The sequence below is a fragment of the Archocentrus centrarchus genome, chromosome 5, assembly GCF_007364275.1.
Source record: "Archocentrus centrarchus isolate MPI-CPG fArcCen1 chromosome 5, fArcCen1, whole genome shotgun sequence".
In the NCBI taxonomy this organism is placed as follows: domain Eukaryota; kingdom Metazoa; phylum Chordata; class Actinopteri; order Cichliformes; family Cichlidae; genus Archocentrus; species Archocentrus centrarchus.
In genome coordinates, this window is record NC_044350.1 from 22,785,380 (window position 1) to 22,811,421 (window position 26,042).

Here is a 26,042-nt window from a genome sequence, read left to right on the forward strand (position 1 = left end):
GACGAAAGGGACGCAGCAAATAAATCTCGCAGGCAGTCTCCTATATCAGCACAGATCACAGCAGATTTTTCACCCACACAGTAATACACTGTCATAGATTTGGTTTCACGGACCATTAGTGGACACCCTCAACTCTTCCCCAATTACCATAAATCCTTAGCACTCCTGTACACAGCACAGGAAATTTATATGCAGTCCTCTAAATCGCTGTGGCACTCCAGCATTGAATAAAAACTATAAAATAGTGACAGACTGCTTCTCGCCTTGGGCTTGATCCTGAGGCTCCTTGAGCAGGTGGTAAATTCAGGAATCAGGCTGCAAGTGTGAGAACAGAGTAAACAGATGCAGTGGGTATTTCAGTGGCCCGAGGGAAGGTCTGCACCTGCATCACTCCAGAGGAAGAGCTTCTTTTTTGGTCATATTCTCATGTTGGTGGAAGATTTGTGTAGAATCATAATCCCACTATTTTTACAGCAACATTCTTCGTTCCTTTATGTTGTAATCTGCTTATGAATGTATTTTCCTGAATTGCAAGAGCATGCAGTTGTATTGCATAATGCAGCTCCCAATTATAATAGCACACAAAGCAGGGATGGGTTTTTTGTGTGTGTCAATTTTAATCGCAAAAAGGCAGGTTTTCTGCACCTTCTTGGCACAGTGCAGCTCTGAGATTTACGTAGTTCTTTTACACAAGCTTTGCACCTGAAAATAGTTTGGAAGAATTTGTACATTAGTAATTCGATTTTCTATTTTACTATAAGCTTCTGCTTCACTATGTCTGTTTCACAAAAGGATGAACTTGAAGTAATGTGAAAAAGAAAGCACACCCTCTTGAATTTCTTAGGTCTTATCTATCAGGACATAATAAAAAAATAATCACCTGGTCTTTAGTAGGTCTTAAAATGAGGTGATTGCAGCCTCATATGAACAACAACACATGCAATATTACTCTGTCGTTATTTATTATTATAAAAAAAAAAAAAGTTAAGCCAAAATGCAGAAGCAGTGTGTGAAAAATGAAGTACATCTTTACACTTCCATAGGAATCACCAAGTGTGAGCACCTCTATAAAAGCAGAAATTTTGGCAGTTTGGTGGTCTGGAGCATTCAAATGAGTAACACAATGTCAAGATCAGCACTGATCTTAAAGAAGCAGTTGTTGCTGCTCATCAGTCTGTAAAGGGTTATAAGATCATTTCCAAACAATTTGAAGTCAGTTATTCTACAGTGAGAAAGATTGTTCATGAGTGACGTCCCAGCAAATTTACCCCAAGGTCAGACTGTGCAATACTCAGGAACTGCAAAAAAAAAAAAACAGGAGCTACATCTCAGATCAGGTTAGACTCTACAGGCCTCAGTTAGCATGTTAAAGTTCATGGCAGTACAATTAGAAAAGGCCTGAACAAGTATGGCTTGTTTGGAAGGGTTGCCAGTAGAAAGCCTCTTCCCCTAAAAAGAACATGGCAGTGCAGCTTAAGTTTACAAAGTCGTATCTGAACAAATCACAAGACTTTTGGAACAATGTCCTTTGGACAGATGAGAACAGAGTGGAGATGTCATAATTGTGATGGTCATAATGCACAGCACCACATTTGGAGAAACTCAAACACAACAGATCAGCACAAACACCTCATATCAACTGTCAAGGACAGTGGTGGACGGGTGATGATTTAGGTTTATTTTGCAGCTACAGGACTTGGGCATCTTGCAGTCATTGATTTGACCATTAACTCTGGCATATACCAAAATATTTTAAAATCAGATGTGAGGCCGTTGGTCTGACAGCCAGAGCTGGGCTGAAATTGGGTCATACAACAGAACAATGATCCCAACCACAGCAGCAAGTCTACAAGAGAATATTTCAAAAAGAAAAGAATCAAGTGCTGCAGTGGCCCAGTCAAAGTCCAGACCTCATCCTCGTTGACCTCAGTGCTGTGGACCTCAATGCTGTTGGGACCTTAAGAGAGCTGTGCATAAGCAAATGTCTGCAAATGTCAATGAACTGAAGCAATGTTGCAAAACTTAAGAAAAGAAAAGTGGGCCAAAATTCCTCCACAAGGATGTGAGAGCCTGATAAAGCCATTCAGAAAACAATTACTTTGTTCAGGTTATTGCTGCTGAAGGTGCTTCTACAAGCTATTGAATCACAGTGTGTACTTTTACACACTGCTTCTGCATTTTGGTTTAGTTTTGTTAAACAACGACACAGTGTAATGTCATGTTGTTCATTTGAAGTTATATTTGAATCATTTTAGAACCTTGTAAGGACCAGATGATTTTTTTTTTTTTTTTTTTTTATGTGTTGACATGTACAACAATTGAAAGAGTATATACTTTCTTTTTCACATCACTGTATTTGATAAGGTGCTCGTCCATATTAAACCAGCATTACTTTAAACATATATAATTAAAATCATTCCACCATGATGGGCCAAAGAAACCAGTTGATTCAGTTTAACTGCAGTGAGCTATGCAAAATAAAAATTTGCAGGACAGCATGAGCTAAGGTATAATACTAAAATTAGATATAATGTAGGTAGGCATTCTGCAGCACATTTGGGTACTTTTTAAATCAATGTCGAAGGCAGGAGTTCTGTAATGAGGAATCATTTTTATATTGTGTGTAAATGACTGGGTCACTTCATGCATCGCTGGTAGAGTGTTAGTGTGACGAGTACGGTTCATGATGAGCTCTGATGTTGCAGTGTTTTATCAGGAGAGAACAACTGTCATGTCATATGTGAATAGAAGACAGCGTTTGTGTTGAGTTGTGCAGCATGTGTTTGAGTCCGGGGTGTTGCCTGTGTGTGTGTATATGTGTGTGTTTAATCATGGTAAGGGTGTCATCGCTGTTTACTGGTCTCCTGCAGCGTGGTGCCTACGGAATGAAGGGGTGAGCTCTGTCCTTTTAGGGGCGTCCAACACCGACCAGCTGATGGAGAACATAGGAGCGATCCAGGTGAGTGTGTTTGTGTGCATACACGTGCTTGTGTCGCCGCAAAGCAAATCAGAAGCTTAATTTGTGAAAATGCGACCTGACCTGCTTCATTGGGCTCATATTTGTGCCTTACAGTCCATAACAGCAGCCTCCTCTCCTGGGCACGGCTTGGCCTCCTGGGCAGTTTGCTGCTGCACGCCTGGGTGCTTTACTGTACTGAGTTAATAAGGTCAGAGGAGTATCAGTTGCCAGTGGGATTGGAGATGAGCTCACAGCCACTTCCTCCTCTCCTGATAAGATGCACTCTTTAATGGGGTTTTCAGACCGGTGAGGGTGTACGTCCTCTCCTCACATTATGTCTGGCCCGAAGTAAAAAGCATCCCAACTCTCCTCTATTCTGATGCTTTGTGTCCGCTACCGTGCGTGTGTGTGTGTGCGCGTGCACTAAACGTCTCTTCTCCCGGAGTGCGTTTGATATTTCGGGTTTGAAATGCTATGCTCACATTTCCCAAGGGCTCTGCAGTTTCCCTTTTGCCAGAATTTTATATCAGAGGCACTGAAATAGAAACGGCCTCTGGTGCGAAAGGCTTACTCTCAGGAAGTCTCAATAAAATGTGATTTTCTTTTCTTTTTATTTAATGTCTGCATTGTCGGAAGAGCAACTTTAAAAAGAAATTTAAAAAAAAACTGTGAGGAAAAAGTTCCTGTTTAATTTCAATATAATGTAATCAAACATTTTGTAATTGTGCTTGATTTTCTGTTAAATATTATTTGATGCCCAACTTCGACATTCAAACAAACAAAAAAATTCAAACAAAAAAAATCTCTATTTTAATTTTTTTTAAAAAGGCAGAACAAATGTACATTTTTCTTAAAGTAATGTACTTCAAAATATATTTGTATCTATACAGTCCTTTTGGCTAAAAAAAATGGTTCATTATTCAGTCAAGTTTCCTCAGTTATCAAATTTAAAAGGTATACTGCATTCCTGCTGTTTCCGTACAACCCTAATTCCAAAAAAGTTTGGATGCTGTGTGAAATGTAAATGTAAAAAATTCAATGATTTGCAAATCTCATTTAAAAAAAAACATATTTTAGTCACAATAGAAAATATACAATAGAATATAATGAATGTTTAAACTGAGACATTTGACTGTTTAATGGAAAATATTAGTTTATTTTGAATTTGCTGGCAGCAACATGCCTCAAAAAAGTTGGGACAGGGGCACCAAAAGGCTGGTAAAGTAAGTGGTACTAAATGGAAACAGCTGGAGGAACATTTGGCAAATATTTAAATGTAGGTTAATTGGCAACAGGTCAGTAACATGATTGGATAAATATAAGAGCATGTTAGAGAGGCAGAGTTTAAAGTAAAGATGGGAAGAGGTTTACCAATCTGCAAAAAAAAAAAAAAAACATCTGCAAATTTTGGAACAAATTCAGAATAATGTTCCTCAACTTAAAATTGTGAAAACCTTGAATATCTTATCATCTACCTTACATTATATCATTGAAAGAATCAGAGAATATGCAGAAATGTCTGTGCAAAAGGACAAGGCCAAAAACCAGTACTGAATGCCTGTGATCTTCAGGCCCTCAGGTGGGTAGCACTTCATTAAAAACAGGCATGATTCTGTCACGGAAATCACTGCACAGGCTCAGGAACACTTCCAGAAATCATTATCTGTGAACACAGTTCACTGTACCATCCACAGATGCAGGTCTATGATACAAAGAATAAGCCGTATGTGAACATGATCCAGAAGGTCTATGAAAATGGACGAGGCAAAGTGGAAGACTGTTCTGTGGTGAGGTGAATCAAAATTGTTTCTGGAAACATGGACGACATGTCCTTTGAACTAAAGAGGAGAGGGAGCTCCCAGCGTAAAGTGCAGTGTATGCTCCCACCCAGATGACATCTTTTTCAAGGAAGTCCTTGCATGTCTTAGCAAGACAATGCCAAACTGCTTACTGCATCTGTTAGAACAGGATGACTTCACAGTAGAGAGTCTGGGTGCTGAACTGGTCTGCCTGCAGTGCAGACCTTTCACCAGTTGAAAATATTTGGGGAAACATGAAACCAAAAATAGGCCAAAGCAGAGTCAGGATATATCAGACAAGAATGGGATAACAATCTTCTTCCAAAAGTCCAGCAGCTGGATGTTTACAGACTGTTGTTAAAAGAAGAGAGGATGCTACACCCCCTGGTAAAGATGGCCCAGTCTCAACTTTTTTGAGACCATCGTTTGTTGCTATCAAAATTCAAAACAAGCTGTGTTTTACACAGCATCCCAACTTTTTTGGAATTGGGGTTATATATCACATAGCTAAAGATTAAATAACACAGTAGTATAAAAATATACAGTGCATTTTAATGTATTACTAATAATAATTAAGCTATACACTCACCAGTCACTTTGTTAGGTACCGCAACTTAACACAGTTATCTAATCAGCCAATCACATGGCAGCAATTCAGTGTAATTAGACATGTAGACACATTCAAGGTGACCAACTGAAGTTCAAACCGAGCATCAGAATGAGGAAGAAAGGTGATTTAAGTGACTGTGAATGTGGCATGGTTGTTGGTGCCACACGAGCTAGTCTGAATATTTCAGAAACTGTTGGGATTTTCTCACACAACCATCAATAAGGTCAGAGAATGGCCTGAAAAAGGAGAAAATATCCAGTGAGTGACAAGAATGCCCTATTGATGCCAGATGTCAGAGGATAATGGCCAGAGTGCTTTGAGGTGATAGGAAGGAAACAGTAAGTCAAATAATCACTCGTTACAACCGAGGTATGCAGAAGAGCATCACTGAACACACATGTTGAACTTTGAAGCAGATTGGCTACAGTGGTAAAAGATCACACCAGGTGCCACTCCTGTCAGGTAACAACAGGAAAATAAAGCTACAAATTTGCATGAGTTCACCAAAATTGGACAGTAGAAGACTGGAAAAATACCATACCACTTAAAAATGTTTCCTGGTCTTATCAGTCTCAATTTCTGCTTAAGATGGGGCCAGAAAATGCCATAAAAACATGAAAGCATAGATTGGTCTTGCCCTGTCTCAATGGTTCGGCTGGGGTGGGGGGGTGTTCAATGGTGTAGGGGATATTTTCCTCACACACTTAAATGCCATTAAATGCCATTGGCTTCCTGAGTATTGTTGCTGACCATGTCCATCCCTCTTTGACCACAGTGCACCTATTAGGATAACATGCCATGTCACAAAGCTTAAATCATCTCAAACTGGTTTCTTTAACATGAAAATGGGTTCACTGTACTCAAATGGCCTCCACAGTCACCAGAACTCAATCCAATAGAGCACCTTTAGGATTGGGTTCAACAAGAGACTCACATCATGGAGGTGCAGCCAACAAATTTGCAGCAACTGTGTGATGCTGTCATGTCAATATGGACCAAAATCTCTGAGGGATGTTTCCAGCACCTTGTTGAATCTGTACCAAGAAGAATTAAGGAAGCTCTAAAGGCAAAAACGGGGTCCAGCCTGGTACTAGCAAGGTGTACCCAATGAAGTGCTCATAATGGCATATTTTAACATAGTAATTTCACTGCATTGTTGTAAATATTGTTTTTACTTGTGTTCAGGGTAGCAGGACATTCATTAATGGAGCATTTTTGTTTTTTTTTGGAGCTGGATGTTGCCGTCTGAAACTTAGAGAAAACTTGATAACCTCTTGAGTCTCCCTTCAGCAACATCTAGAGGTTGTGATGTGAAACTGCTGCAATTTCTTGTGGTAACTGCAGTATGTTCACCTCGTGTTTCTCTGTCCTGTCACAGGTTCTTCCAAAGTTGTCGTCGTCCATCACGCACGAGGTGGACAGCATCTTGGGGAACAAGCCGTACAGTAAAAAGGACTACCGCTCCTAACGTGCGGCACGGCCCGCCCGGCAGGGCTGCACCTGGCCTGCAGCTGCAGTGCCCCACCTTTGCCTGATCCTCTGTTTGCTTGAGCTTTTACTGAGTGAGACCCTGGCGCATGAGTCTGGCCACACCAAGGCCACGCAGGGCACCTCATTTAGAGTTACAGGGATAAGATAAGAAAAGGGGGAAAAAATACAGTCACCTCCACTGGAAAGGACAGGATTGACAAAGAAAGACAAACATGGAAAAGAAAGGTTAGGGATATGCGCTCATATTTAAATTAGTTATACATTCAATTCAGCTGAACATATTTTAAAACTATAGAGAAAAATACATTTATAAAAAAATAAGCACACGCTTGCTTAGCAGCCAGATTTCTTTTTTTTTTCTTTTTTCTTTTTCTAAAACCGAATACAACTAAAAGGAAGATGAAGTTCATACTCTATGAATACATGAGAACTACTGTTGCACATGTACCATAGCCATGCATTTGTTGTTTGGACGTTCTGTTTACAAGCACCTGTGTACTGTACAAATCCGTCAAGATTTCTCTGAAAGTTTGTGTTGTTGACATTACCAGAGCCTCCTCGTGGGCTTTAATCAGCACTTTAGTACTGTCAGGAAAGGTGTTGGAGGGTAGTTTCAAAGAGGAGAGAGGATGAGTATTAGTAACAGTCTTATCTTACAAACATTGCACTATAGAATTGCATCACCTCTTGATAATTCCCTCTCATCATCCTCCCTCGGTGTCTTCACTGGCAGTGCGTTTGTCCAGCCTAAAGCTCTGATGCTCCCGCCGTCTGGTTCTGAATTCATCAGGACTTGGAGGATGAGGAGGAACGAAGTTCGTCCATCCTGACCAGTGAACCACCTGGCACGATGGAGTTTAGGAGCCTAGGCTGATGTGTCTGGGCAACTTGCGTGTCACTGAAGAAATGAGCAGTTTATTCATCCCTAACAGTAGGAACTGCAGTTGTGTTAAATCAAACGCAGCTCCCTGCTTCACTGTGCTACCCAGCCACTGATCTCGCTTTCTCAGACTCCACATTTCATGGAAACCTCTCCTCAATCAAATTAAGTTCAAGAATTTTGCCTTATTTACAGTTTCATTAAACTGTGCTTTGGGCTTGTAGACGAGCAGCTTAATGGCTTCCTCTTTGTACTAGTCACATGTCCCAGGGGACCGCTGACTGGTGGAAGTGGTGTTTGCTGCTCCCTGACTGGGAGGAAGGAGTCATGTGTCCAGCTAATCAGTGAGTGACAGCAGCTCAGGGAACGGAGCAGGTGGTTTCAGTCGTGTGTTGGCGTGCACAAAGTCAGGAGGTTGTATTTAGTCATCTGTCTTTCTTTCATGTGTGGACACTTTAGCGTGGCTTGAGCCAAAGATCTTCTTCATCTCTTTTAGACAACAACTTCCTGCAAGATTATAGAAATCATCTTGACGCATGTGCTGTCCAGCTTGTAATCTATCTATGGTATGGACTTTACTCCATATATATCTTTACTTGACCAAGCTGTTATACTAGTTATCAAATATGTCCTTCATATACAGAATGCGTAGTACAACTAAGTGCTTTAGGATCGGTAAGGTTTGTTTCGGGTGGCAGACAGCCTGAGACACGTCAGAAGTATTATTGCAGACATTTTGACAACACCCTGTATCATTCTTTGTCCTTTGGGTGCTCTCTTACTGTGATTAAAGCACAAGTGGAAAGCATGTTACATCCTCTAAGCATGGACCCTCTTCACTCAGCCTACAGTACCTACGGGACAAACAAGGTGATGCTTTTCCAGCTTACTAACACGTGTAGATAACCAGTCTTTACTAACAGCTGATAAACTGTTGATTCTTAGAAGAAAAAAAAAAACAAGTGCAGATTAAGGTAACTTATATTAGTGTGAATGGCACGAATGAGATGAAGCAGCTCAGCTGGAGTGGAGGGGATAAATTAAAGTGAACGTCATTGTGTGGGAAAGTGTGGATGAGGTTTTACAGTCTGCGTGAGTATTACTCCTAAACATCAGCAAAGCAATTTAACAACTCTGCTGTTGATCTGGCTTTTTGTGTGTCTGCGTGTGTGTGTGTGTGTCCGAATGTGAGGGATTGGGGGACAATAAACTAATCCCGTGCTGTTGTATTAGTTGATCCCTGAATATGTTTGATTTGCCGTGTCTCTTGTATGTCTGAGTAAATAAAAACAGGCACAAGCCGAAGCTGTTTTCTCAGAATTTAAAGAAAAAAGAACATTTTGTTCATTTGTCTGTGGAGTTCCTGTGTCTTAATATTTCCATCTGCAGGGAGCGGAGAACAAGTCTGAGACTTAAAAGGTAGAGTGTGACAGTTTGGGAAATGTGCTTTCTTGCCCAGAATTACAAAAAGAAGACTGATACTGAACTCATATTTACCACTAGCTTAGCACACGGACTGGAAACCAGAAGAAATTACGATGGCAGATTTTCTCTTCTGTACTCATTATATTTAGGCATTGATTAGTAAGATTTACAGATAATGGTAGGCATAGTTTTTTTTTTTTGTTCATATGTGTTTACCAATGACAGTCTGATTGAGATATTGTTAGGGATAACTTGTCAGGCTCTCAGTTGGGAACCTGGTTTATTTACATTAGGAACACATTATCAGCTGAGAGCGCAGTCGAGTCTCGTCCTGTGCTGTGTTTCACCATCTGTGTGGGTCCATCTCTGCTCCGCTGGTTTACCAGACACACGGAGTGGAGCAGAGGAGAGGGGAGACAGGTGAAGTGACAAGACTGTTACCTGAGTCAAGGACAGCTTGTTGCTTGTTCCTTTGGCGGTGTGGCTGCGCTCCCTCTCCTCCCATGTGGCAAATAACCCAAGTGAGGGTGCAGTGGTGGAATTAGACAGGGACTAATTTGCACATTCATACTAAATAAGGCAAACCAATTATGTTTAAGGTGTTTTGAGTTGTGAATGGATTATTTTATCAATTCTACATTTATTTTTTATGAGAAAAGTTTAGAAAAGCTGTTTGCCTGTTTCCAGTCTTCGTGCTAAGCTGACCCAGCTTGATTCATTGTTGTAACATCAGCAGACGCATTTCCCAAACATGTCCAACTTTTCCTTTGAACTTTATCGCTGTGCATTTTGTTTGGCCATCAGAATTATATCTCAGCGTGCTGAGCTGCTCGACAGTGTTGTAACGAGGTTCACGCACATCGTAGAAATAAATGAAACTTTAGAAGATTGTGTGTATTTGTCTGGTGCCCTCACCCATGTAGGAGGAATTAATGCTTTAAGAGGTCCTAGTTTCATCATATTTGCTGGTCTAACATGTTAATAACTAGTTGACAAATGAAACAGACCCACAGATGGATAGAGCTTATTTTACAGAAGGTTCTAGGTTATACAGAGAATATATTTTTATGTTCTTGCCTTTAATGCAGTAGAGAGAATTAAGAGAACTGTTTTTATTTTTGTCATCATGCTGCATTTTTCCTATCGGTATTGTATTGATTTGAAGACTGACAAAAAGAAGCAATCTTTGTGTTGTGTGTGCATTATGATGCTCAAATGCAACAGTGTGCGGAAGTCACTCTGAAGACGATGTATTGAGAGCCTGGTATCTCCTGTATATACTTTGACCTTTGTATATATTTCTGGTTGTGATCACCTTTGCCTTTTTTTCATTTTAATTTCATTTTGCAGGCGTTGCTATCTGCACTGTGCTTGAATCTGAGATTTAGACAGGATGTACAGCTATGATCTTCAGTGAAAATGAAATAATGATAAAATAAGAATGGTTAAAAAAAAAACAAACTTGTGTCTGTTTTTATGTTTGCATCTTTATTCATAACGTGTTTGGATTTGTTAGAGCTTCAAAGACTCTTTTATCCAGTCAAAAAGATGCATGTTTGACTTTAAAATATAAATATGAAGCAATTTATACAAAAAAAAAATCCTGAAGAAGATGCAAATGATCTGAAGTTGTTTACACTGAACTTTAAAATTATATCATTACAGCATATGTAGTCATCAGGAGCATGTTTTACTGTGATGTAGCATAAAGCTCGTAGGATCATTATAATCTTTGTTGCTCTGTACAGTAAAGCATCATAGCACCATTTACCCAAGGGTCATACTTCATATTGTATAGATTGAAAACAACTTCATAGCAATGAAATACAAACTGCATCATATTCAATAACATCACCAGCATCTTTACAAAATTAGAGAATAATTTTATATACAGTACCATCTGCTGTATTTTGAGGGCAAACCTATTGTGCACAATGTACTGAAAGTGCAGCAAACCTGACCACCACCTCCTGACGCTGCACTCTGGAAGTAGTTTTTGAGGAAAAATGCTTATCCTGAAGATTAAAAGGCAGCTTATGTTCAGGTTTGGAAATGACAACCTGCCAGTGACAGTTCAGCTCAAACAGTTAAAAGGAGACTTTGGCACAAAAAAAAAAAGTCATCCAGACTGATGCAAACATAGAACTTCAGTTCTCATTAGTGTGTCCACTTCCATGAATCTCCCAGCTGCTACAGGTTCCTGTCATAAGCTTTCACCCACTTGAGTCACTTCAGTTAAAACTTCTGTCCCAGTTGAGTTTTCCAGATAGATGGAGCTGCTATAATGAGTTGTCGTCTTGTGAGTATCCTGAGCTGCTCCCATAGGTGAGGCGCGGAGGTCCACCTGAGGTGACGGACACAAAGAGCTGTGAGTCCAGCTCAGCAAATGCACAACGTTCACATTTGATCAGGGAAGAAAAAAAAAAAAACACACAAGCGGAAAGTGCAGCCTCTGCAGCTCTGCCCCTCACAGACGGTAACTTAACACTGTCAGCACTTACACTAGTTATTTACTCCCATTTCACCGAGGTCAGCAGATATGTCACTTCTATTCCCACTTGAGGGCGAGCGGAGGCCATCACCTGCTCTCCGTGTGGATATTTTCATGACGTAAGTGTTAACATGGCAGGGAGTGAGTGTACATGCGTGTGTGTGTGTTAGCCACTGCTGTACCTTCCAGACAAAACGGTCCAATCCAGCTGTGCACGCAGCTGCAGCGGCCATTGCGACGGTCACACTGTGCCCTGTTCTCACACTCGCAGGTCTCTGAGCAGTCAGGCCCGTAATGATTCTCTCTGCAGTCTGATACCAAACAGTGAAAAGAGAAATAAAAGCAATTTAATAAAACTACAAAATGGTGAGTGCACAATTAAAGTGGCGGGCTGGCCACCAACACCTCCTCCTGTCTAACATGCTTTAGTCAGTCTAAAGATTGCTTGCCTTTGTTTGATTTTTCACACTTCACTGAGTAGATTTGTGAAAGTAACCAGCTACGTTTACTCAAGTAGAGTGGATCTTCTATTAATCAGAAGGTCAGTGGTTTGAGTCGCATTTCCCCTAGTCTGTGTGTCAAATGTCCTTGGGCAAGTTGCCCCCAGTGCATCCAGCAGAGTGCGAGTGTGTATGAATGTTAGCCAAAGCTCTTAGGCATAGAAGAAAGTGCTTGTGTGAATGAGGCTTGTAGTAAGAAAGTGCTTTGAGTGTCCAAATTGAGTAGAAAAGAACTATAAAATTTTAATAAAGAATAAATTTGAGACAATTCAGCAAAATAGTCATCTGCTGACTTCACATCTCTTTGCTTTACATTTGAATTTGAGGTCAAACTATGAGGGGAAAAAATGGTTCTTTTGCTTTGATGTCACGCAGTTTGTTCTTTTTTTTTTTTTTTACACTGATCCAAAAATATTCAGTACAATACAGGGAATGTCCAGTACACTGTTTGTATGCATATTTACCATTTTTGATACATGTGGTATTTTAATTATGAATATTTAACTGATTTTGTCTTTTCATATTCTAATCTGCTGTTAACTGTAGCTGGGCACTGTATTATTACAGAAGTCACTTTTAGGCATTGAAGTATTTACTAAAAATAGATTTTACATGATATTTTCTACCACGCATTTATCTAATAATCTAATAAGGTTTGCTGCTTTTCTTTAAGCACATGAATGCTTCCTTCTTCCACTGACGGAGCGAAGCCTGCGAGCTAGTTCAGGCCAGCTGCTGCACTCTGTCACACTCACTCTCTTCAAGTCATATACCGAACACATCCTCTCAATTTGGGTTAGGGTCTAAGTTGCAGAATTAGCCAATGGTACTGACAATTCAGCACCACTCTTGCCCTCCAAGAGTTTCATCATTCCCTCCACCAACTCAGCATACATGTGTTCCTGTTGAACAAATGTAGTGTAGTTGATTCCTCATAGCAGCAGTGTCTATAAATCTCCCCCACATCTCTGTCGCATAACTCATCATTGCTGAAGCCACTGTAAAGAAGGCACATAAGCTGAAAGTGTTTCACTAATGGGGGGGGGTGTATGTGTACAGTTTAAATGGCTGCATGTTCTCAAAGTTTTAAGAAAAAAATGTGTGGGAGATTACCAATGTCACATCTGGGTCCAGTCTTCCCTGAGGAGCAGCGGCATCTTCCTGACACGGGATCACACTGAGTGTCGTCTTCACAGTCACAGATCTGAGCGCAGTCTTGACCGTAGCGACCCTGTTTGCACGCTGAGTGAAGGATTGAGAACATGAAATACTTTTCTTTTCTTTTTGTTTTTTTTAAGAGAATAAGACAAAAACATGCCAGTGATTCTTTTATTTCATTGGGGAAAGCTGATTGGACTGACCTCTGTGACAGTGGGCTCCGTGATATCCCGGAGGACAGATACACTGACCCGACACTGGGTGACAGGGGGCACCGTTCATACAGTCGCACTGCATCTGACACAGCGGGCCGTGGAAACCAGGAGGGCAGGCTAATGAGGGGGGGGGGGGGGGGGAATAAAAGTTGACCTTTAAGGTTTAAAGGCTGTTGTGCATTAATTAATAAATGTTTAAATCCGACACCTCTAAAGGGAAGCTTTGAGAGTAGAGTACAAACGCTCTGCTCTGATTTGAAGGAGATACAAATCTGTACAAATATCAACCTTCAGTGTGTTCAGATTAAATCAAAAACTTTCCCAACTTTGCACAGTGCTTGTATTCAATTCAATTTTATTTATATAGTGTCAAATTACGGTCACCTCAAGTTGCTTTATATTGTAAGGTAAAGACCCTACAATAATTGTATGGAAACAATTATGTAAGAAATTTAGCTTATTTTGTTAAATAAAATATGTGCATGTCTCTTGATGGATGGATGGATATTTAAAGGATGATTTCTTTGAGAATATCAAATGACATAAAATGTATATACTCACACTTTTATAAAATCCTAAATATTTTCCCCAAGCTTATAAACTGAACAGTGGATGAGTCACAGCACCAGATTTTTTTTTTAACTCTCCATCTTGAACAAACAGCTTTGAAGGTTAAACTTGAGGATTTTACACAGATTTGTCACACTGTCACATCTCTGTATTGGCATGAATGATACATCTCATCATGTTTTAAAGGACCTTCAGAACTGTTGAGATGCTTCATGTGGATAACCTTGTAAATTCTTCTTCACTACAAATGCTGCAATCTCTTGCACAGCCTTAACTTCATGCAAATCTTCATCAACTGTGAGCACTAAAAGAAATATAAAAAGAATTTACAGCACCAGGGCGTTGCTGTAGTGTCCGTGTTTGTTGTGGAATTACAATGACTTACTCGTGTTTTTGAACAACAATGGAGGTCATTCTTTGCGTGCGTGTGTATGTGTGTGTCTGTCCAGTTCTCACTGTGTTCACACAGATGTCCATAGTAGCCTGGTCCGCACTGACACGTCCCCATCACTCTGTCACAAGTACCATTATTTTGACAGCTACACTTCAGCTGGCAGTTGGCACCAAATCTTCCCGCCGGACATTCTGGGACAAGAAGAACAAAACAGAAGACATGACTCGCCATGACACTTGATTACATGATTTCAACATGTTACAACAAATCAAACATACAGTAATGGACAGCTGCAACAAATACAAGATGTATATTAAAAAAAAAGAGTAGGTTGTCACCGATGTTGCAGTGTGCACCAGTCCAGCCCAGGCCACAGGTACAGTTGCCGGTCACAGAGTCGCACACTCCTCCATTACTGCAGTTACACCGTTGGACACATTCTGCCCCAAACCAGCCCGGGGGGCAGCCTGAGGCCAAACACGCACTCAAATTAAACTCAAGAGAACATCCAGGCAGAATTGTCATAACATGCTGTAGTTCTGAAAGCACAATGATGTTCCTATGCTTGCTCATCATATGGAATTACAGCTAATCAACAATTTGGGGCCTCCTGTCGTATTCTCAACTCATAATGTGACATGTTTTCAATGTGTGGCAGCAAATATGGATTCATACTCCTCTAACGTGCAGAATGGGGCTCGGCAGTGTGACGCTGAAATAAGCAGAGCCTTCTCTGAAAAAGACATCATCCCATGCTATGCATACTAAAACTCCCCCACATATCATCACCAATGCTGGACAATAAGGACGGTGTCTTTCTTCATCAGACTGAAGGATGTAACGATCATGATTTAAAAAAAAGAATTTCAAATTTGAATTAATCAGGACGCATGAGAATTTTTCACTTTGGCTCACTCTGCCTTAAATGAGGTGGAGACAATGCAGCCTTCTGCATCTTGTTTATATTTATTGTTTGCACGGTTGCATTTGCAGAATTAAGATGTGGTGCTAGCAGTAGATTTCAGTGGTGTTCTTGTTTTTAAAGTGGTGCCACCTCAGGTGGTATTATTAGTGGTAATATTAGTTTTCTGCTTTGTCCCTGTATTTACAGAGACTTCTTCAGATTCTCTGAATATGTTCATGAAATTATGTACTGTAGATGATGAAAGGCACAAACTCTCGCCTACGTAGTCTTTCATAGTGACTCAGCCTTTCTATATAATTATATATTCCAGTCTCTTGTTGCACCTCTTTTCTATTATTTACAGTTGGATATATAATATCATATTTCATAATTTGCATATCTTTTTCTGAAATGTATGAAAAACAGCTTACACATTCACTATCACATGAATGGAAAACTGTAGAGGACTTCAACATGACTGGATGACCTCTTTTCAGAGATCTGATGTTGTTAACAAGCTCGCAAGCCACACAACACAAACGTATCAGCAATAATGAAAGCTAACCATTTCCACAGTCCTCTCCTCTGCGTCCAGGGGTGCACACGCATCGACCGGTGACCGGGTCATTCTGGGCTCCATCTCTACACACTGCCACCCGGGCACAGTCGACACCATAATGCCCAGTCGGACACGCTGTCACCACAAGGACACATCACACACTTTTCACCCTACACTGTAACACTCTTTAATTTACTCACTGTCATTGTCAGAGTTTGAGACAGACTCACTGATGTTGCAGCGTGGTCCTATAAATCCAGCTGGGCATTCACAGGCTCCAGTGGAAGGAGTGCACTTCCCTCCGTTTTCACACTGGCACTCTCTTTCACAGTTTGGACCATAATGACCCTCTCTGCAGACTAAATATGAATAACAAAGAGTTGAATTATTTTATTTGCTTTAACCTACTATCTTGGTTTAATGTTTATTTATGACAATGCTGTTTATGCATACTTTGGTTACATTTGGGGCCATAAAAACCTGGAGCGCAGTAACATGATCCAGACACCGGGTGGCAGAGCTGATTTGTCTCAGAGCACTGACAGACCTGGTTACAGTTGTGCCCAAAGGTTCCAGGCAGACAAGCTAATAAAGGGAAAGAATCATTAATATACAATGTGCTTACAGACATTTGTGCTTTCTGAGGCTCCAGAAATGTGTCTTTAGCAGATTTAGCAGGAAAAGTTAGTCTTGGAGAGCTCACTCTGTTCACAGCCGTTGCCAGTGAATCCGGGAGGACAGCCGCACTCTCCAGAGATGTGATGGCAGGATGTGCCCTGTGCACAGTTGCAGCGCTGCAAGCAGCCCTTTCCATATGTACCTGGCAAACATGCTGCAGGATGCAGAGGGAAAACTAAATCAGATATTTAGTTCTACATGTCACATTTAAACTTTTCAATAATGAAAACAGAAAAAAAAAAAGGTCAACAGGGAGTGACAGAGGAGCAAACACTCATGCAATTAGGAATAACACAATAGACTGGAATAAAACCAATGTGCTTTATATTTAATAAGCAATTAAATAAAGGTATAAACATACACAGGTTCAGCTTGGAGAAAATGGAAACATGCAAAAAAAATTATGATTAATTATAATATTCACGGGGCTTGATCCAAAATCTTGAGTTTTTCTCTTATCCTGCCAATGCATGTAGAGGATTGAAAATTTAGAAAGGTTTATTATTGAAACAGTACAAGCTCTGTCCTCTAGAGGTTGCAAGAGCACAAAATCCTTCTTAATTGCAGTTTTATACCTTTGTCACAGGCTTTTCCTCTCCACCCTGGCAGACACTGGCACTCTCCGGTGGCATGGTGGCATGAAGCTCCGTGCAGACAGTGGCATCGCTCCCGGCAGCCGACGCCAAACAGTCCGACATCACATGCTGGGCAGAAAAATGTGCAAATGAGAGGCTATAATTAACAAAACCCCACAGAACTCCCATCAGAGTGGCACAATTTCCACAGTGCAGCACTTCTCCATGACGTCAAAATTTCTATAGGTGAGTTAGTTTTCACCCACAGGCTCACCTTTCTCACAGCGCTCTCCGATCCACCCGGCGCTGCAGCTGCACCGTCCGGTCCGTCTGTCACACTGGCCGCTGTTCTCACATTCACACTGCTGCTGGCAGTCCGCCCCAAATCGGCCTGCTACACATTCTGTGTAAACACAGAGCAGCGCGCACAGGCAGACACACACAAGTGAGACAGGAGAAGAGAAAGAACAGAGACATCTTGATTTGAACTGCATACAAAAAGGGAACTTCCACTGTCACATTTCTGCTGAGGAGTGCAAAATGACACCCCACCCCACCCCAACATTTTATAATTGGACTGAGCACGGTGTTGGCAATCAGAGGTAGCAGCCACAGAGCTTGGAAGGTGAAGACATTCCAGCGACAGGATTAGAGGTTTCCTGAGCATAAAGAGGGGGCTGAGCCTGGCACAGCTTGATGGGGAAAGGTTGTAACAGGCACAGAGGGAGGATACTGTGTAATGTGGAGCTCAGAGGGAGAAGGAGCTGGAATGTCATCGCTGGGTCGACTGAAACTTTTACAGAGCGGCACAGTCTGCGGTGCAGAAACGCACTCGCTGCCAGCAAATAACTAGACTTCAGGCAAAAACAAATGAGCTAAGGCAGCAAATTAAACTCAGACTGATGCATTTCCTGAGCAAAGTAAAACAACCACAGGCCACTGTTTTAAATGTTTACTTCAGGGTTCAGGTGATTTTATTCTTCTGCCTTTCTGTTGTGACTAACCAACATCATTATTAGACGTCTCTTTGGCTTAACTTGTTGGTTTGGAACAAGATGGGGCTGAATTAGCACATGAAAATCTATACAGGTACACGTATGTCGAATGATCACATTATAGCTACAGAAAAACAGATATTCCTGAATTACAGTCTCATCTTCTGCTCCAGCTGGTATTAAAAACAGAGGTATGAATATATTCTTATAGATCTGTAGGAGATCCTGATGTTGGTAAATCAATTAAGGGTTTTGTGTGTTTTTATAGCTCTGACCATCATCCTTATCAGTACAAATAACTAGTATCCAAAAAGGAAAATACTCCAATCTGGAAACACAATCATGAGGATGGCCATAGAGAGTAAAACAAGGGAGGACAGTTGGACATGTGAAGCATTTTCCTGCACAGTGACGGATTATTTATAACATTTTGAGCATGCTCATTTTTCAGTTTTACCTACAAATGTAATTGTTTAGATAAATTGCCTCAATCTCGTTGGATTTATGTTAGCATTTTTCAGATTTCAATATCAGTAAATCATTTTTACCCCCCTGATCAATCTGAGAGTGGTTTAGTGGTAACACATGGAAACTCTTACTCACACCATCCCTCAATCTTACCCAGTTCACAGGCTGTGCCTGTCCAGCCACTGGCGCATGCACATTTTCCGTTGGTCTTATTACAGGCGGCTCCATTCTGGCACACGCAGCGCTGCTGACAGTCTGCTCCATAAAACCCAGCAGGGCACTCTGAGAGAAAAAAAAGTAGTCAAAACCACCCTGTGACCTCTTCTTTACTTGTCGTACAGGTGATCACTTTTCTCTGTTGCATAAACTCGCCTTTTGTGCAGCTGGGTCCGGTCCACCCTGGCGTGCACACACAATGCCCACTGGCCGGGTGGCAGATGCCATCGTTACGGCAGCCACAGGTTCGATTACATCCTTCCCCATAGAAACCAGCTGGGCATGCTGCCATGGGAGAGACAAACAATATCATTACCTCCTGATGAACTCTGCTGATCAAAAGTGGAAATTCCAGTATCTGGTAAATAATACAGGCTTCAGCATGGGGAACATCAAGTTGGTACTTTCTCATGTGTGACGGGGCTGCTGGGTTTTCCCAAATAACTCTGAAACCAAGCGTATTTTTGTTCTACTGTGAATCAGCGTCTGAAAGGTGTCCTCACTTCATATGAAGCTCCAGCAGATGTCATGATACAAACAATCTGAGCCTTTGATTTCACCTTTTTTTTTTTTAAACAACACTGGACTGCATCTGTTAATTGAATTTTTTTCTGTGGTTACTCACTGAGGTTGCAGAACAGGCCGATCCAACCAGCAGGGCAGGAACAAACACCGCTGACATGATCACAGCTCGCGCCATTTTGACACAAACACTTCTCCTGACAGTCCAAACCGTAGAAACCCTGAGGACATGCTGCAACGCGCAGACATGCAAAGAATGTCTGTTACTAGCACACATGCATACTAAGTAGGAGAATTTGGCTTTACGATCAAGCAGCTTCTCTTACGCTTTTCGCAGAAGGTCCCCGTCCATCCCCGCTGGCAGGTACAAGCTCCACTCACATGGTCACACAATGCATTGTTGTCACACTGACACCGATGGCGGCACCCAAGACCAAACATACCTGCTGGGCACTCTGAAGGAACATCACATACAGCACAGTTACAGAAAAACACAAGGGTGTTTTATAATGAAGACTGCCGTGCAATACAATGTAAAAAGTAAATATAAAAAAGTCATTTGTAATATTTCAGAATTTTACTTTGGTGTCTTCTAGAGGCATCGCAAACGAGCGCCACATAGAATGATAAACAATGAAGCTATTTTTTTTTTCAAAGACAACACTGTAAGCATCATGTTATTCACTTAGTTTTTGTTTCAAAATTATATATATATATATATATATATATATATATATATATATATATATATATATTAATAATCACCCTCCTAATTGTGTTTAGCTGGCATTAAAGCTCCTTGAAATATGCAGGAGTCAAAAATAATCCATCCATGACCCCAATTCAGGGTCACAGGGGGGCTGGAGCCTATCATAGCTGTCACAGGGTGAGAGGCAGGGTACACCCGTTAACAGATCACCAGTCTATCACAGCGAAAGACAACTATTCATTGCTCACATTCACACCTGGCTGATTTGGAATTACCAGTTACCCTAACATGCATGTTTTTTGAGAGATAATCCAAACAGAAAGGCCCCAGCTGGTCGGTGTCTTCAATCCTGGGACCTTCTTACAGCGAGGCAAGATGATAGTACACAGTGGTACAGAGGCTAGCAGAGGTCAGATAATACATATAATATTATAAAAATATTATATATTTTTTCCATCTCAGGAAAAAACAATAATGTTCCCACATTTTCACAGGTCAAGTCCTACAAAGAGGTGATTCTTTCAATATTCCTAATTATATTCCTATAACTCACTTCTTGTTCTCTTGTTTGGTGTGTAGTGTCCAGAATATTGATGATCACTTCCAGTGAACAGTGTGCAAGACTAATTGGAAACTCGCAGTTTTTAATCTTCTATCTCTTTTGATAAAAATAAAAGAAGATACTCTTAACTTAAAAAGGTACACTTTTTAAGTTAACACCAAGGTAGGACGACCACTGTAAGCTGCAGCACAAACACATAATAACATACTTTCATGACAGCGTGTTCCAGTGAAACCAGCTTCGCAGTTGCACTGTCCTGTCACAGCATCACAGCTTCCGTCTCCGTTTCTGCAGTCGCAGGTTTCTGAACAGTCGGCCCCCCAGTGTCCCGCATCACAGGCTGCAACACAGTCATATAGATAAGCTCAATTTGTTGTGGAGTTTTTTTTCCACATACATCTCCTCAGGTTTTATGGCACACTTTAGATAAGGTCAGCAGTGATTGCTCATACTCTGCAGTATGATACCTTTCCTGCAGTTGTGCCCAGTCCAGCCAGGAGGGCAGGTGCACCGCCCACTCACTGGATCACAGCGAGCGTTGTTCTCGCAGATGCACTTCATCTGGCATTTCTGACCAAAACGTCCACTTGGGCATGCTGCGTGAAAGAAAAAAATGAATAAATAAAAAACTTCAAGACTAATCTACCACAGCCACCTCCACCTGACCACATGAAAAAAGCACCAAGTTCCCATGACATTTCTGCACTGCGATTCAGCCATGAGTGAAGTCTTGAAGTGAGTCTTGAAGAGCCAGCAGTTAGTGGAAGTGGAATTATATTTCTTCTTCCCAGTGAAAATATGGCTTCACATCCAAACTGCACTATTTTAACCTTCCACAGTGCTGCCACCCGTCTCATCTGGTTGACTGTTTAGTGCCTGTTGCTACAGAAACTTTCCCAAAAATGCTGTTACTCACAGTTTTGGCAGAGCCTTCCCATGAATCCTGATTGACAGTTACATGAACCGTTGTGTTTATCACATATGCCGCCATTCTCACAAACTGGGCAGGTTTCGGCACAGCCTGGACCCCAGAAACCCTCCAGACACACTGCAAAGGTAATCATGAACATTCTTTTATGACTTTTATCATGTAGGTTTAGTCAGTTGTTCATTTTTTTTAATTGCCAGCACTCACAGTTTTCACAGTGGTTTCCTGATGTGCCTGCTGGGCACTGACATTGTCCTGTCACTTTATCACATGGTGCACCAGTGCAGTTACAAGAGTGAACACAGCCAAGTCCAAACCTTCCCTCTGGACAGTCTGACAGAGGATACATGGAAAGGATTCATGTCAACACAGGACAACAAAAAAAAAAAACAAAAAAAACCCTACAAATAATCCTTAAAGCATGCAAAATCAAAGTCTGCCTTGATCGCAGTTCTCCCCATGACGACCAGGAGGGCACTGCTGTTGGCACTCTCCAGTCACATGATGACACGACACTCCAGACGGACAGGCACACTTCTTTTCACAGCCGGCTCCGTAAGTACCTGGTTTGCATTCTAGAGACAACAGAGACCACTTTAATATGACAGCATCACCCTCCCCTCCCAGTTTTATTAAGACGTTCAATTACACAGTATGATTTCAAACCATGTAATTTTTACATACAGGTCTTCAGGGTAAAGTTCAAGGGCCAGGTGCATGTGTGAAAATGGCATTGAGAGTAAAGGATACTGCTAACTGACATATTAATTAAGAATAGTGTCTACATGAGAGCAGACATGTCAACAGGCTGTGTTGGGGGTGTGTGTTGTCCTTAATGTTGTTTCTGGGTTTTGTATTTGTGTAGTTCTTATAAACAGTAAGACTACAGATAAAAAGAAGAACACAGCTTGTGCTTTTTGACCCTGCACTCACCTTCCTTGCAGATGTTACCAGTGTAACCAGCCTTACAGACGCAGGTGCCATAGCGCCGGTGACACTCGACAGTGTTCTGCTGATCACACTGACAGTCTTCAGAGCAGCCGGGTCCGAAAGTCCACTTGGGACATGCTGGTGGTTAAAATGAAGGAATCACAGATACTTGAAGTGATAGTGAAAATAAGAGTGGGTCTGACTTTTATTGTTTTTATAATCTGTAGCTCTTGACATGAAGTAAGAGATTAAAAGCTGTTGATGTGTAAGCAGTGGGACTCACTGAGGTGACAGAAGCGTCCATAGAGTCCGGGATCACAAAGGCACGCTCCGTAGGTACGGTGGCAACGTCCGTTATTGGCACAGTTACACTTCTTGTTGCACTGCTTCCCAAAGAAGCCTTTAGGACAGCCTGAACCCAAAAATACTTTTCAGTAAACGCAAGATAGCCAGTGTACCTCTGAGATAATTAGATGATATTTTAACAAGAAAAACTGCTTTCAGTGAAAGATAAAACACAAAGAGAAGCATCTCACCATCCTGGCACAGGTCTCCACTCACACCAGGAGGACAGCGGCAGCTTCCACTGACAGGATCACAGCTGGCACCATTTTTACACTTGCATGGGAAGGAGCAGTTTTTACCAAAATATCCCTCTGCACATGCTGTGAGGTTGAAAAAGAAAAAAAAAAGTCCATCACTGCTGAAACAGTCAAGACTGACAGGTATACACAGGTGTTTGTGTGTGTAAGGAAGGTCAGTGTTTGTTGGGTCAGTGCTCACTCTGGTTGCAGATAATGCCTGTCCACCCGTCGGGGCAATCGCAGCCATTTTTCCACGGATTACATTTTCCTCCGTTAGAACAGTCGTCACACGTCAAACTGCAGTCACTGCCGAAAGTGTCATCCAAACACACTGAAAACACAAGAACTCAGCTTTAATTTATGCTGATTACATTTTAATATAAATGCGTGTTTTTCAGGATATTTGACCTTCAGAAACATTTTTAACAGCGCGCCAACTCCAAACCACAAATGTAATAAATGAAAGCATTCCACTGGGACTGCAGCATCATACATTTAAATATTTGCAGGTGTTACTCCTTCAGCTTTCAGTTATGTTAGATTGCATGTTCAACATGTTCTTTGGTCAAGTTTGGATGACACAAAGCGGAGCCTCCGACTTCCTGCTTCAGACTCAGAGCAGCTGCCAGACCATATAACCCTCAACATGCCTGCCAGAGAAATTGTGGTACTTTATTAGGATGTACGAACACTCTGAAAGCATGAAGCAAAATAATTAGCCCCATTGCACGATGTGTTCCTGCCATCACTGAATAAGTCTGTCGGACAGCTTCATGGGAACATTATAATCAGATGCAGATTTACCATTAATGATAATAAATCAATAGGGGTTTGAGAGGAAACTCACCAAATTTCTCTGCCAGGTTACTCTCAGCTCTCAGCTCCCCTTCATCATCTTCATAGTTGTCAAAGCGCTCCAGGGGTTGGCCGTAGTCCTGCAGCAAGGTGAGCTGGGGGCGAACAAGAGGCAGCTCAATGGAGCCTCCGCTGGACAGGGTCTCGACTGCATCATCTAGTGCTGCAGTGAGAGGAAAAAAAGTAAATTACACAAAATATACCAACATCATAGGTTTCATATCATTGCATCTTCAAAATAAGGGGTGAGAAATCCATGATTTTTACTACAATATCTTCAAGAATCTTTAATTTTTGTGCAGTTGGCATTTATGTAGGTAAAACTGCTTGTGGTGGCATGATTATACACAATGCTGAGAAGAGGGCAGCAAATGGCCTGTTTTTGTTTGTCTCATGCATGTTTAAGGATGCACATACATATGCTTTTGAATGTGAGTGACTCACACTCTCACCGGACACTTTGTTAGGTACATCTTGCTATCAGGTTGAATTTATGCTATTAAGTTCTTCATAGCATAAATTCAACAAGGTGCTGGAAACATTCCTCAGAGATTTTGGTCCATATTGACATGATAGCATCACACAGTTGCTGCAGACTTGTGGGCTGCACAGCCTTGATGTGAATCTCCTGTTCCACGTCCCACAGGTGCTCTACTGGATTCGAATTACCATCCGAATGTCACAGCAGAAATCGAGGCTCATTAGACCAGGCGATGTTTTTCCAGTCAGTGTTCCATTCTCAGCTGACAGGAGTTATACCTGGTGTGGTCTCTGCTGCTGTAACCCATCTGCTTCAAGATGCTCAGAGATGTTCTTCTGCATACCTTGGTTGTAACAAGCTGATATTGTTATTGTTGCCTTCCTATCGACTTGAAGCGTTCTGGCCATTCTCCTCTGATATCTGGCATCAACAAGGCATTTTCACCCAGAGAGCTGCAGCTCAGTGGATATTTTCTCTTTTTTTGGACCATTCTCTGTACTCTAGAGATGGTTGTGCAGGAAAATCCCAGTATTTTCTGAAATGCTCAGATCAGCCCATGTGGTATCAACAACCATGCCACGTTCAAAGTCTCTTAAATCATCTTTCTTCCTCATTCTGATGCTTGGTTTGAACTTCAACAAGCCGTCTAGCTATTTATGTTAATGATCAGTTGAACAGATGTACCTAACAAAGTGGCCAGTGAGTGTATGCTCCTGACTGTTTAATATTATTCAACTGACCACAGTTAATGCATGCAGAAACACACACAAGTGGAACAAAATCAGCTGCTGATGATCTTGGATGTAAACAATGCAGATGTCAATCTTTTATGAAAGAATAACTTTGCAAATGTTTTATGACAAAGTAAATGCATCGAGCATGTTTGTTAGACCACAAGATTACAAAACACAGGCTCTGTTTACAGTTAACTCCACGGGGATCCATTACTGCATATGGAAATAAATTCTTTGACAATTCCAAGTGCACTTTAGCCAATTTGAAAGTTTACTTGGAGCAAAAGTGATGGTATGTTAAAAAATGGAAAAGCTGGAGCACATAAAAATATGCTGACGTCAGTAATGTTATTATTGTAAAAGGTGACACTTATCATTGGCACAACTAATATACAGTATGTCTATAAAGCACAATGGTGGTTATACAACAAAAGCTGGTCTACTTCACTATAATCAAAAGAACATTGTTATTTCTGTCTGCAGTAATTTATGTTGTATGGCTCTGTTCTGAGACCTCCAAACCAGCCAGAGGCAGGGAGAGTCACAGCAGGACCCCCAATACAGATATGAAAAAAACATGTCTGTACTGGAAGAGCTGGGGGGGGTTGGTGTGGGTTGGAAAGACGCTGACTGAAGTACAACAGTGCGGTCCATATAAGATTTGCCAAATGGATGCATAGAAGGGTATCAGCTGAGTCATCAGCTGATGTGGACTGGCAGTGAGATCAGCTGATCTGCCAGGATTGTGTCTGAGCTTGACCTTGTGGCCTGCCTTAACTAATGCTTGATTTGGGTTTCTCACACTTAACTCAAAACAGGACAATGCTACTGCCACTCTAATTTACTGGCA

The 26,042-nt window shown here is 41.4% G+C and overlaps 2 protein-coding genes across 4 annotated transcripts in view; one reads left to right on the forward strand and one right to left on the reverse strand.

Moving 5' to 3' along the window:
- Positions 1 to 9,065, forward strand: part of kcnab2a (potassium voltage-gated channel subfamily A regulatory beta subunit 2a) — a 103,272-nt gene extending 94,207 nt beyond the window's left edge. For all 3 annotated transcript variants that reach the window (XM_030728733.1, XM_030728734.1, XM_030728732.1), the window contains 2 exons: positions 2,871 to 2,959; positions 6,747 to 9,065. In XM_030728733.1, the coding sequence (XP_030584593.1) occupies positions 2,871 to 2,959; positions 6,747 to 6,836 (179 nt within the window). In that variant the 3' untranslated portion in view covers positions 6,837 to 9,065. The remainder of the gene's footprint in view (positions 1 to 2,870; positions 2,960 to 6,746) is intronic.
- A 1,603-nt stretch (positions 9,066 to 10,668) lies between these two features.
- The window catches only part of megf6b (multiple EGF-like-domains 6b), a 59,762-nt gene continuing 44,388 nt past the window's right edge, over positions 10,669 to 26,042 (reverse strand). Inside the window, 26 exon segments of the mRNA XM_030729164.1 lie at positions 10,669 to 11,508; positions 11,838 to 11,966; positions 13,269 to 13,397; positions 13,517 to 13,645; positions 14,555 to 14,683; positions 14,831 to 14,959; positions 15,962 to 16,090; positions 16,186 to 16,314; positions 16,409 to 16,540; positions 16,659 to 16,787; positions 17,209 to 17,337; positions 17,483 to 17,611; positions 18,825 to 18,953; positions 19,044 to 19,172; positions 19,513 to 19,641; positions 19,736 to 19,864; positions 20,889 to 21,020; positions 21,148 to 21,276; positions 21,597 to 21,728; positions 21,816 to 21,941; positions 22,049 to 22,183; positions 22,542 to 22,676; positions 22,822 to 22,950; positions 23,075 to 23,203; positions 23,322 to 23,453; positions 23,970 to 24,140. Coding sequence (XP_030585024.1) covers positions 11,444 to 11,508; positions 11,838 to 11,966; positions 13,269 to 13,397; positions 13,517 to 13,645; positions 14,555 to 14,683; positions 14,831 to 14,959; positions 15,962 to 16,090; positions 16,186 to 16,314; positions 16,409 to 16,540; positions 16,659 to 16,787; positions 17,209 to 17,337; positions 17,483 to 17,611; positions 18,825 to 18,953; positions 19,044 to 19,172; positions 19,513 to 19,641; positions 19,736 to 19,864; positions 20,889 to 21,020; positions 21,148 to 21,276; positions 21,597 to 21,728; positions 21,816 to 21,941; positions 22,049 to 22,183; positions 22,542 to 22,676; positions 22,822 to 22,950; positions 23,075 to 23,203; positions 23,322 to 23,453; positions 23,970 to 24,140 — 3,353 coding nt within the window. The 3' untranslated portion in view covers positions 10,669 to 11,443.